At 42.3% G+C, this 12,343-nt stretch overlaps 1 protein-coding gene across 1 annotated transcript; it reads left to right on the plus strand.

Annotated features, from left to right (window-relative positions):
- Window positions 1-1,378: 1,378 nt before the first annotated feature.
- sox18 (SRY-box transcription factor 18) lies at window positions 1,379-6,497 on the plus strand. Its single transcript, XM_005950879.3, has 2 exons — window positions 1,379-2,146; window positions 2,914-6,497. Exons 1-2 carry the CDS (start codon window positions 1,774-1,776, stop codon window positions 4,230-4,232), a joined length of 1,692 nt encoding a protein of 563 aa, XP_005950941.1. The 5' UTR covers window positions 1,379-1,773; the 3' UTR covers window positions 4,233-6,497.
- Window positions 6,498-12,343: the final 5,846 nt, after the last annotated feature.

Raw genomic sequence — 12,343 nt, forward strand, 5'->3', positions numbered from 1 at the left:
CACACACACACACCACAGACAAACACACCACACACAGTAGTAAGTGGAGTAGTTCCTGGTTGGTTGAGCAGGAGGCTCAGAGACGCCACTACAGTCTCCCATGGAGCTGGGCGTGGGGGAGAAAGTGTGTGTTTTGCTGTGTGTGTGTGTGTGTGTGTGTGTGTGTGTGTGTGTGTGTGTGTGTGTGTGTGTGTGTGTAGGGGGCCGTTAGATTGTGGTGGGTGGAGGGGAGGGGGTGTCCTTGGCAGACAGACAAACAGAGTTTGATTGGTACGAGCAGCGCTCTGTTCATTGTTTGTTCATTCTGTTTCTTCATTAGTTCAAATGTTTCACCCAGCTCAGGACAGAACACAACACGTGTTTAAATAAATGTGCTTATCCTTTTTCGGCTTTGTCAAACTTTCAATTTGTGAAGACAAAGGTGGAGAAAATGTTCCGTGTTTTACAAACCTGACGTTTTAAACTAAATTTTGGCCACATTTCATACATTTTTACAAGAAAACGTATTATAATTCTGTTCTCTTTAAAATTCCATTCTTTTTATTAAAATATCAAAGTCTATTTTTTTTCTCAAAATTTCAGCTGAATGCCTTTTCAAAATGTTATAAATTAAACAGCAGTTGCCTCACGGCACTTTGTATTATAAGCTAAAAACCTTTCAATAAAACAGAGAAGCTAAATAAATGATGTAATTAATGTCTTTATTGAGTGAACACTTTCACACCCTGAAGTTCACACTGATTTGAAATGTTGCTGCATCCCTAAGACATCAGATTGCTGGGTTACAAAACCTCATGTTAGACCACCTTCCATAGTGACCCATCCTAGACCTGAGCCCCTTCCTCCTCCTCCTCCTCCTCCTCAGTGAGTTGTTGTTAAGTTCAGCCACTAATCGTTGTGGTTGGGACTGTGGTTGGCTGCCTTGCCGCTGTCCTGCCCTCAAAGACACACACACACACACACACACACACACACACACACACACACACACTAAATGTGTGTAATCATGTTTTGTCTCCTTTGTTGGCAAACTTAATTATAAATGTGTCATCTCATTTATGGTATTTGTGTTTCACTACTTCTGTGTGTGTGTTTGACAAAGAAGCTTCTCAGTTCTCAGTGAAGAACAATGGAACCTCTCTGATTACATCTCCCTGCACAGACAGACAGGGTGTGTGCGTGTGTGTGTGCGTTCAGTGGGAGGAAAGGGTGGCAGTTGTAGAGACTGAAGGGAGGGTGGGGGGGTAAAGTTTGGACCTCCCCTCCCCGTGTTGTTTCTCTCAAACAGCCTGGTGGCTCGTCATTGGTTAAATCCTCAAGCCTGTATTTATGCGATTGGTCAGGGCGGGGTATATATACACAGCATGGGTCGGTCAGATCTGGCCACAGGTTTCCAAACTTTCAAAGTGAGCAGACAGCGAGGGAGACGGTGTGTCGGAGGGCCCGAGTGACAGAGTGAAATCAAACTGTGGACAAACCGCAGAAGCAAACAGAAAACCTAGAGTGGACAAAGAAAGCAGCAGAGTCACTGCGGATCGTTTTCAGGGGAAATCCTGCACCACAACGGGTTTGTTTTCTATTCTTGTCTCCCCCTCCTCTCACATCTCGATGCTTTGCTTTGGTATTTGTGCTCTGAGACCAAATTCCTCTCCTGATGCTTCTCTCCTCTGTCGGCTGAAGTATTTTCAGTTTCAGTTTTTGTCCAGAACTTTGCAGACCAACAAACTGAGACAGACATTTGCAGAATTTGACCTGGACTAAACCTTTTCTGGGATGAATTTAACCAAGCCTAGCCTTTCTAGAGTCAGCCAGGTGTCTCTTGGGGGCCCCTGGACTTCAAGGACCCCGAGTCCTGCTTCTGAAATGGGTTTTGAACAGAAGCTCTCTGAGGATTGCAGTTCTCCAGACAGAACTGGGAATATGAGGAGAGGGGAACCAAGGATGTGTTTGACGCACGGTTCAGGGGGACAGAGTCCTGATCTGAACCGGGCTGGAGGCACGTCAGCGGGTGATGGGAAAGCTGCAGGGGCTGAGCAGAGGATTCGCAGGCCAATGAATGCCTTCATGGTCTGGGCTAAAGATGAGAGGAAGCGGCTGGCCCTGCAGAACCCGGACCTACACAACGCTGTGCTCAGCAAGATGCTCGGTAAGACAAACAAAGAGACCAACTCAGTGGAGAACCAAAGATCTGATCTTTGTAGTCATCAATTTCAGTAAAAGCACCAAAGTGAGGAGTCGTCGTATTGGAAATTTAAATATCTGACCACTTTCATTTTAGCAGTTTTCAGTGTGACACACCAGAAAGATCATCAAACACAGACCATAAATAGCCTAATTTCTGTTCAAGACAAATTAAAAGTCTGATTCCTCAGCTCTACGTTACCAAGCCAATATGTATGTTGCTGCATCTGGGCTCATTGCACATGCCATGTTTGCCTCTAAACTCTTTACTGTGAGTTTACTTCAAATGCTGTTAAAATAACCTCCCAAGGCCATCTTAATATCTCTCATTTGTCATCTGATTCTTTTTTTGTGATGTATCTCAGGTCTTATAGCAGCAGAGCAGTAGCTCTTCACATCCATCAGTGTGTAAGACACATCTCCAAAAACAGGACGAACTGACAGTCAAAGCACTTCATGCATGTCACAGGACATTAAGGTCCTTCTTTGAATGCCTACACGTAGCTGTAGATGGAGCTGCTCAAGGCTGTCAGTGCTGTAGAGTATTTTGACATGTTATAGGCCGAGCAGTAAATAATAAAATGATCTATCAGACTGATTGTAATCTGTTTGACAGTGAGTTGCAAAATGAATTTGAACAGCAGTGCTGTTCTTATATGCCCCCTTTCTCTTATCTAAGAAGACCAAAATATGGTTGAAATTTTTTAAAATATTTAACTCCTCTTCTTGCAGGTCAGTCATGGAAGGCCCTGAGCGCTGTAGAGAAGCGACCATTCGTAGAGGAAGCAGAGCGTCTTCGTGTCCAACACCTCCAGGATCACCCAAACTACAAGTACCGACCTCGCCGCAAAAAAACCACCAAGAAGCTTAAACGTGTAGAACCCGGGCTTCTGCTGCACAGCTTAGCCCAGGGTGGGGCACCAGGCTTGGGTTTAGGACCTGGTGTCAGTCCTTTGGGTGCAGAAAATGTTACTGGAGGTTCTGCTTACGGGCATCCAGGTGTCCAGCCTCCACATCATCATTCTCATCACCTGCTTCCATCTCTGGGCCATTTCAGGGACCTCCAGGCCTCAGGACACTCAGAGCTAGAAAGCTATGGCTTGCCCACTCCAGAAATGTCCCCACTGGACATTCTGGAAGATGGAGCTGGGGAATCTGTGTTTTTCCCCCAACATATGCAGGAGGAGGGAGGGATGGGAGTTTGGAGTGGGTACCAACACCACCTTCACCATCATAATCAGCATTACACCCACCACTACAACAACCACAGCCACCACAGCTCCATACACGGCCAGGGTTCAGGAATGACTTTAAGCACCAGAATGACTTCTGCTGAATCAAATATGATGTCGAGCATGAGCTCTGTCACTTCACTCAGCTCCAAGCTAAATCTCACGCATGTTTCTGGTCACCAGGTCACTTTAAGAAGTCCCGTAAAGTGCCCGCCACCACTGCCGGATCCTTCCTCCCCAGTTTCATACCACCAGCCCTGCAACAGCCTCTGTGAGCCAATAAAATGCCACCAGCCCCCACTGAGCTCTGCTCCTGTTGGTTATTTCAGTCAGCTATATGGAAACGGCACCCCTAAAGCTCCTCATTTCACTTCTTCTCATCTGGGGCAGCTTTCACCTCCTCCTGAAACGACTTCTTCCTGCTCAACCTCATCCATTCCCCCTCCATCCAATTTCCCTCCCTCTGTGAATTTGGATAATTCAAATCTGGATTCGTCTGGCCAGCTGGGGGCTTCGTCTGCTGAATTTTGGGCTGAAGTGGACAGGCATGAATTTGACCAGTATGTAAATGTTCGGAGAAATCGAGATGAGGCTTATGGATTGGGCGGGGAATGTGGTGGTGTGTCCAAGGTTGTGGGTGGCCGTAGTAGCAGTATTGCTGGAAGTAGCAATAATAGTATTGTTAGTAGTGCAGTTAATAGGGATGTTGGTGGTGTGGTGGGTGGCGTTGGTGGGTGTGATGATGGAAGCAGCCCTCTTATATCTGCTCTGTCTGATGCAAGCAGCGCTGTCTATTACAGCACCTGTATCACTGGATAAATACTCTGAAATGTATGATGAGACAACATACAAAGGAAGTATACTGGAAAAACTATTTGGGTCATACTTTATTCAAAGCATTTCAAAGAGCCCTTCGCTAGCTTTCAAATCTTTAGGTTTCAGGAACCCTTATGTGTGTTGACATGCCTTTAAGTACCACATGTTCAATGTTCAATTATTTTAGTTCTTGGTATGTTGTAGAAAAGAAAGCATTTGAAATCAGGAAAATAATCTCAGTTGGGCTTCACAACAATTTCTATCACATTTTTTCTTGATTGGGAACATGAAAAATTAGCTCAGTGAAACACTTCCAAGATTCATTTACAGTATTTTTCTTAGTGTTGTTGGGAAAGTTAGGGGCAAACACCAACATGTCAGATATCTGTCTAACCTATCAGAATGTTTCACTTTTCAGGCCGTTGTATGTTCCCTGTCGGGGAACATCCCTGTCAGACTCTACTGACATACATGGGTGTGTGCTGATTCCAAGAACACTCTTTCTAACTAGCTTCTCTGATATATCTTTAACTGGGGTTAGTTTAAAACTTTAGCACTGTCTGTTTCTGATCACAGGTCATGATTGTATTTACGGCCTTTGCAAGTAATCAGCTCTATTCATACAAAGCAACCTCACACAAACAGATGTTGGAGATCAGTCGCACAGTCATGAACTTTGGGAACATTGGTTTGATGTAGATGTTTACTGTATACTTTTGAAGATGCTATGCTTCTTGACAGGATGTGAAGGAGAAAGTGAAACTATGAAATGTTCTCTATGCACTGGGTTTGATGTCTTGTTTCATATATAGAAGTAAAAATACTCATAATTTGAAATATGTTTTTGTGACTGTTTGTCTTGTTTTTTTCTGTCTTCTTTACTGAATCTTATTTTTCTTAAAGGAAAAAAAGAAATTCTATTTTCTTGCTGAGAGTTTGATGAGTTGATTGATATAATTCTAATATTCATGTGTTCAGTGCTGGAGTTAATTAGCCCAGCTAAGCATAAGAACAAGAAAGCGTTGTGTTCGTCAGAAAGTGTGATAAATATATTTATTCTGTTACATGCGTCTGATCTGGGGTTGTTGGTTTTTTTTAATTTAAACTATGAAAAGAACTATAAAATGTTAATGTAATGTATCATAGGGCATCTGCTTGTCATATATTTTCCCCTGTCCCTGCCTGACACCCTCTGTTCCTCTTCCTATCATGTTCTTACCTAGCAGGGCTTGCTCTGTTTTATTTGTGTGTGTTTTTTCTGTTGTGAAGCAAAGAGAAATCTTTGTTATGTAATATTTCATGTATAAATCGAATAATTGCTCGTGTAAAGGTGCCGGCAGATCTTTTGGTGAGTTCAGTTTTTGCCCACTCAGAGCCATTGTAAACCTGACACAAAGAGATGATGCATGTGTGAACTGTGTAACCTTCATTTCAAAAGTGTTGGAGAAGTGCTTTTCCACTGAACTTTGTTTGCCATTCATCTATTATGAACTTATAAAGTGATGATGTCCTATAGATGTTACGTTTTGCTAAATGAGTAACTTATCCTGCCAACATTTAAATGAACATAAATTAGTGGTTTTGTTCATACTGAGAAAATGAAAAATCATCACCCACTCTGTATGTTTACATAGCATCGTTTTGTATACAGTGGAAACAAAAACCAGAAGTCTCTTCTCAAAGGGCTCACATCTGTTCTGCATCAGTCCTAAAGACAATGCCGTTTTTTCTTTTCTCTACATGAAACTGAAGGACAGCGTCAAGGATATGTACAGTGAAAACAGTTATATTCACCACACTGATCCCTATGGCCTTTTCCAAATATTTTCTATTAGAGGATAAGCCCCAAGGAAGCCAAATATTAAAAAATAAAATAATAAAAGTCGTGTACATCTGCATTTGACATTCTTTCGTGTTGACACCAAACAGAGCTGTGTTTCCATTTTAATTTACTGTGACACACAAAGACATCAGAGAGACGGGCGTTTTTTGGAGCCGTGCAGTAACTCTGGGGCTTTTGGTAATAATTATCTCAAGGAAAAAAAGAAACACCCAAGATTTTTGGGATTAATACAAAACACATTTTTTCAGCAGACACATAACAAAAAATTAAAACCAGGATTTTCCCACAACTGTCACTGTGCCTGACAGCTAGCGTAGAAAAGGGTTTTGTTTGTGTTTATGTATTTGAAAAATGTGCAATGGGTGTAAACGGATCTGTTAAGTCTTTTAATATAATGTCACAAAATAAACACTTCCAAGTTTGCACTCTGGACATTTACAGGTTTTTCTCTGTGGCTAAAGCTGGCTGGAATAATTCTTTGGAAACTTTTAGTATTTTGAATTTTTGGTCAACTTTTTTCTCCTGCATATCAAAAAAGACAAAAAACAGCACAATTGGTGCGTCCTCGGTGTTTTCAGTGCATTTACATAGTTTGAGACAAAGAGTCACGTCTGTGTTTTCCTGTGTGATCAGCTCTGATTCTGTCTTCTCTAGGTTTCGTTAAGACATTAGAAAATATTGGCTTGGCGCAACAGTTTCCCCTTGAACAAAACCACAAAGAAAACTTTCAGAACAAGGAAAAGCTGTTTTCTTTGTTTCAGACTTCTTTTACTCCCCCCCAGCACCTCACTCACTGTCATTTTCTCTCATCTCACTTCTCTCTGTCTCAGCTTTTATTCTTTGCAATCTTTTGTCACCTTTTCCCTTCTTTTTTGTTTCTCACCATTTTTATTCATTCTGTGGCGTCTTTTTGCTCCTTCATGCCATCTCTTGCTGTTTAGTACTCCTTGCTTTCGTCTTATGAGCGCATTTGTTTCTATTTTCCATCTAGTGTTACTTTTGTCTATCTTTCTAAACAGTCCCCGTATTTTATCGCTTCTTTTCCTTTTATCCTCACATGTGCATATCCTCAATCATTCCTTAAATTATTTTTACTTTTAGATGTATTTAATATTTAGGTCATACAGTCGAGTAAATGTGCTAAAACTTTGTTCTGATCTATTCTTCCTTTTCCCCCTTTTTTCCCATCCTTCCTTTTTTTGTCGTTTTTCTTCCTTCTCCCAATTCTTTCACATATTCTTTATATTTTGTAAAAAAAATCATAATATCTTCTTTTATAGTTTTTATTAAGTGTTTAATTGGCTGCTCTCCTTTCTTTCTCGCCCTTCAGGCATCCCTGTATGACCCACTATTTGCCCTGTTCTTCTTTCTCCTCACTCTGTTATTAACATTTCCATGAGAGTCATTTATCCTCTGGTTGGAGAGCAGAGAGCTATAACGTAACTGGTCTGTAAAAACCAAAGTTGCATGTGGTAAGTGTGTGCATGTTTTCCTACCCCAGGTCATGTATTCAGTAAATGTGTGTCAGTGGTGCTCGCTGAGGTAACTGACAGGAATGTTAGCAGCAAGAAGGAAACACTACGGAAGTTTGAGATGTTCGGAAAGGGAGTATGAAGAGAGAGAGAGAGGAAGAGGTGTATATTTTTGTGACAACACCTCACCCGGCAGCGCGATAGGCTGAATGGAAAAGATAACACGAGGCTGAATTCCCTTTTAGACTGCTGGAAAGCGCCACATAGGAGGTGTGTATGTGGTGTGAGTGTGTGCCTGGCTGTAGTTACATGCTTACATATTACAGATTTGGTGTGCTGAACCAGCACAGAGCGCCAAGATAACTATAAACATGTTTCACAATTTATAAAATATAAATTAAATAAAGAGAAAGTAAATACATGTTTTAAAAGAAATGGCATATTTGGAGAATACTGTGAAAAAGTCTTTGGCAGTAAAAATATTAAAAATGAATAAGAAGGAGGGAGGTGCTGAGGCAAAAAGTGGAAACACAGACACGGGAAAAATCAAAGAATCCGAAAACTGGGAGTAAAAGTAAACGAAAGAAGGAATCTGTGGATTACACACTTCAGAGAGACAAGGCAGAAGAAGAGGGAGAGGGATTTTCCCATCTGTTTCTGTGGTGTTTTATTGGCCACATGTGGTTATACTGTCAGATCAGTCACCACAACTACACACACTGCATGTGTGTGTGTGTGATCTGAAATGACAGTGTGTGTTTGTGAGTTTCTTTGTTCAAACTATGTTGTTGTGAAGAAGTTTGTGCTGTGTTAAATAGGAATTAATAACATAAAATCTGGAGACTCAGTCGTGTGTGTCTGTACTTTATGTGCACATGTGTGTTTTTGATCTCTTTAAACTTTTGAATTCATCAAACTTTGGATTTCTCAAAGAGTTATCAAAGAGTTTGTATTTGATGTGTGGAGCTGAAAGCAGCACGCCCCCGTAACAGTAACATGATGTCTGCAGTGCTGAGCTTTGGGGATCCATTCATCTGTGACAGTCCTAACCGCCGTATTACAGTTTCACCATCATGACTAAAGTTCTTACTCAGAATTAGGACGATGGCCACCACTGTTATAGGAATGTATTCACTGCACTGAACTATCATCATCATCTCAATGTAGCCATCAGATTCTTAACATACAGTATTTTGTAATTTTCTTTTTGAGTTAGAAACAAATACATTAAAAAATTAGTTGCACTTTAGTTTTTTCACCATAATTTCATTTTAATTTAACTATAATGGATGGTAAAAGTCAAACTTGCTTTTATTCACTCCATAGTAATAATTTGAGATTCCCATCCTTCTGTCTGTTTTCTGCTGCTTTCCCAGGCCAGGCCTCTTTTCTAGCGCTCGCTGGGCTCATGTAATCTCTTCAGCATGTCCTGGTGTCATGGTCCGCGGATCGGTGTCTGAGGAGCGGTGGGGATGCCCACGCCTAAGGGTGTGGCTGTTGCCTTCACACCTGCATCCCATTCCAGGCGATCAGCACGGCCAGCTGCTCCATGCCAGTCCATTAGTCACCATTCGGTGGTAACTTGGCCCCTCGCGAAGGTTGATGCGGAATTTCTGGTTTCTATGAACTGTGTTAATCCTGTTACTGTGTGCTCAGGTTATTGTCCAGGGTGTTCAAGTCTTCACCTGTCTGCCCTCCCGCCCGCTTGGAGTTCAGATAAACCACCTGTCATCATCCTCTCCATCTCCCTGGAATCCTCTCCCTCGGACACTCTCCCCTCCCTCCTGCTAGGATATGCCCAAAACACCTGAGCTAGTGGGCATCCAGGAGACATCAACTAGCTCCTTTCAGTTTGGAGCAGCAGTGGCTCTACTCTGAGCCTCTCACCCTATGGGGGTGTCCAAATTCATGGGCTGCATCCTCCTGAGGACGCATTTGTAGACCGATTACGTCACAACAACGCGACTAAGGCTGTCCAAATTTGTAGACTCCTCCTAATGCAGCCGACAAATGCGTCCTCCTTTTCCCCTAATTTGAAGGATAGGTTGGATGTATCCTTTGTGGTCCAACCTATCCCAGAATTCATAGCGCAGCCCAGCCAACTCCAGTTTCCAACAATGGTGGCCGCTACTCAGTTTTAATATTACTCTTATTAATCTTTCTGGGTCACAAAATAAACTTCTAAATAAATATCTGCTCGGTTTATCAAGACATCAGATGTTTGCAAAAGTGCTCCGATGTTTTCAGAGAAGTCTGTTACCCACCAGCTCGATAGCTGACCGGGAGCTCGAGGGTCACTCGAGCCGGCGAGAGCAGCGGCCTCCCGGCTTCATCGTTTTCAAACCTCCCCGCGGTCTTTCGCTACTAAACATCATATATAAGTCACTTAGATAACTTAAAAATATTACTGTTTGGCTTTTTTCAGTGTTTTATTTGTTCCTGAGTAAATCGGTTTGGCTGAGATTAAAGTTATTAGATTAAATAAAACATTATTAATCCATCGGGTGGGTTCCTCCGGGGTTTTCACGCAGCTGAATAAATGTCAAACAGAAAACTGATTAAACAGAAGTGTGAGATGGTCGAGAATTTACACCAGTATCCTGTTAGATTCTAGATAGCAAAGAGCAGACGGCTGAGTTTATTAAACTCCACCGAGACAGCGGTGACGCAGATCTGAAGGTTAGACCGTCCCATTTCACAGCCTCGTACTTCTGACCTACTCGGCCTTCGAAGGACCCTAACCCACATAGACCACAAAGGACAGGTCCTCAGAAGGACACAGCCTATGAATTTGGACACCCCTTATCTCTAGAGGAGAGCCCAGCGACCATTTCATTTCTTGTTTCTCTCCTTTTTTACGCTTGGTATCTTTGATCTTATTTTTTCAGTCACCAATTCCAACCCCAAACTCACCTGTGAAAACACAGAGACAGATCCATACTTTTTATGGTAGTGTTCACAGGGACACAAAAACTGCAGTTATAGAATCACCAGGTTTGAAAAGTTTCATTAATTCATTTACGATAAAGAGTAGATTCGTCTGTCAACACACACAGTCAAACTTAACATGAACGTCGTTTCTCCACACCTTTGGTGCTGCAGGAGCTCCCACATTTCTTTATTGAGAGAACAAAGGTGGTTTCTGAACAATACAATACAAACAGCCTGCTGCACTGAGCCTAACATCACTGTAATGATGTCATGATGAGGTGTGTGCGTATGTGCTTTCTCTCTGCTGCAGGATATCAGGCTCTCTCTTAAAGACCCCACAACTTCCTGTTTCCTGCTTCTGTAGGAAGTAGCCCTGCAGTCACATCCTGTGTGAGGAACTGCTGGAGAAGCAGTTTTCTGCAGGAACAGCTTTCTGAGGCTATGAGGACACAAACAGTCTATGTCCAACAGGAGCAGTGAAAGAAACCTTCAAGCACTTTTACAGATTGAGGAGAAAGAAAGCTTTTAAAGTTCAGAACATGGAAGAAGTTCATGAGTGAGATCCCAAGAACAGTAAGGATCACTCTAGCGTCTGTGTCAAACATTTTCCTATTAGGGGGGAAACTGAATTGTTTTTGTGGGCTGTAACCTGGTGACAGCTCTTCTATTTCCACAGCTCACAGGAAACAAAGCATGACCTTTGACACCAGGGTCTAACTGACAGGGATTTATTTAGTATTTTTCTGTGCACCTCTTCCTCATCTTGGATTCCCTTTAATCTTTATTTTCATATGTTACTCTTCTTATCCTTTCTGCTTGTCCTTTGTCTTCTTCATCTATTCTCTCCAGGCTCATTTGTTATTCTCTTGTTTTTGCAGTAATCGCTCACTCCCTTTCTGCTACCTTATTATAGTGCAAAGACACAACATGATGGTTGAGGAGAGATGGCTAGTATGCAGTCTCTGCTCAGAAGCATCTGTAGTGTTTAGTTTAGTTAGACATGTGAAAAGGTTTTTTTCCCCTCCTCCTTCTCCTCCCTCAGTGGGAGCCAAGGTGTGGGTGTCAAACCTCTGAGGTCAGCTGGTTTGGTGGCCTTGGCTTTGAACGCCTTGTGGGTTCAGATCCTGGACAGGCTTAACCGCTAAACTGGACCGAACCTATTTATCACTATGGAAACGGTCACAGCAGCCAATCATAAAGCCAGAATCTGAGTCAGCATAAAATCTAGAGAAAAGCTTGTGTTTTATTCTATTCTGGTCATTTATCTAAATCTGTTTCTGTTCTTGTGTAAACATCTGTGGCTCGTCTGAGATCAGCATTTTATTTTGAAACAGAAAAACAGCAAAACTCTCTGTAACCTATAACCTGATGTGAAAGTAACAGGCAAATAAAAGCGTGGAAAAGGTGTGTGTTCCTTCCATCAGTGATGTGCTAGTTTATGTAACGTAGGAATTTAATTTAATTCAATTCCGTTTTATTCATACAGCGCCAAATCACAACAACAGTTGCCTCAAGGCGCTTTATATTGTAAGCTAGACCCTACAATAATACATACAGAGAAAACCAAACAATCATATGACCCCCTATGAGCAAGCACTTTGGCGACAGTGGGAAGGAAAAACTCCCTTTTAACAGGAAGAAACCTCCGGCAGAACTAGGCTCAGGGAGGGGCAGGTCCATCTGCTGCGACCGGTTGGGTGAGAGAAGGAAGACAGAATAAAGACATGCTGTGGAAGAGAGTCAGAGGTTAACCCTTTCATGCATGAATTAGGACAACCTCAATCTGGAATCTGAAATATTTTTAATTCATGTTTAGGCTCTCCGGTGACTGTTTCCTCGCGGCTGCGTGCAGCGGGGCTAGGGGAGGG

This window comes from Haplochromis burtoni, unplaced genomic scaffold (genome assembly GCF_018398535.1).
Source record: "Haplochromis burtoni strain Fernald_Lab_line unplaced genomic scaffold, NCSU_Asbu1 Contig_488, whole genome shotgun sequence".
NCBI lineage: Eukaryota > Metazoa > Chordata > Actinopteri > Cichliformes > Cichlidae > Haplochromis > Haplochromis burtoni.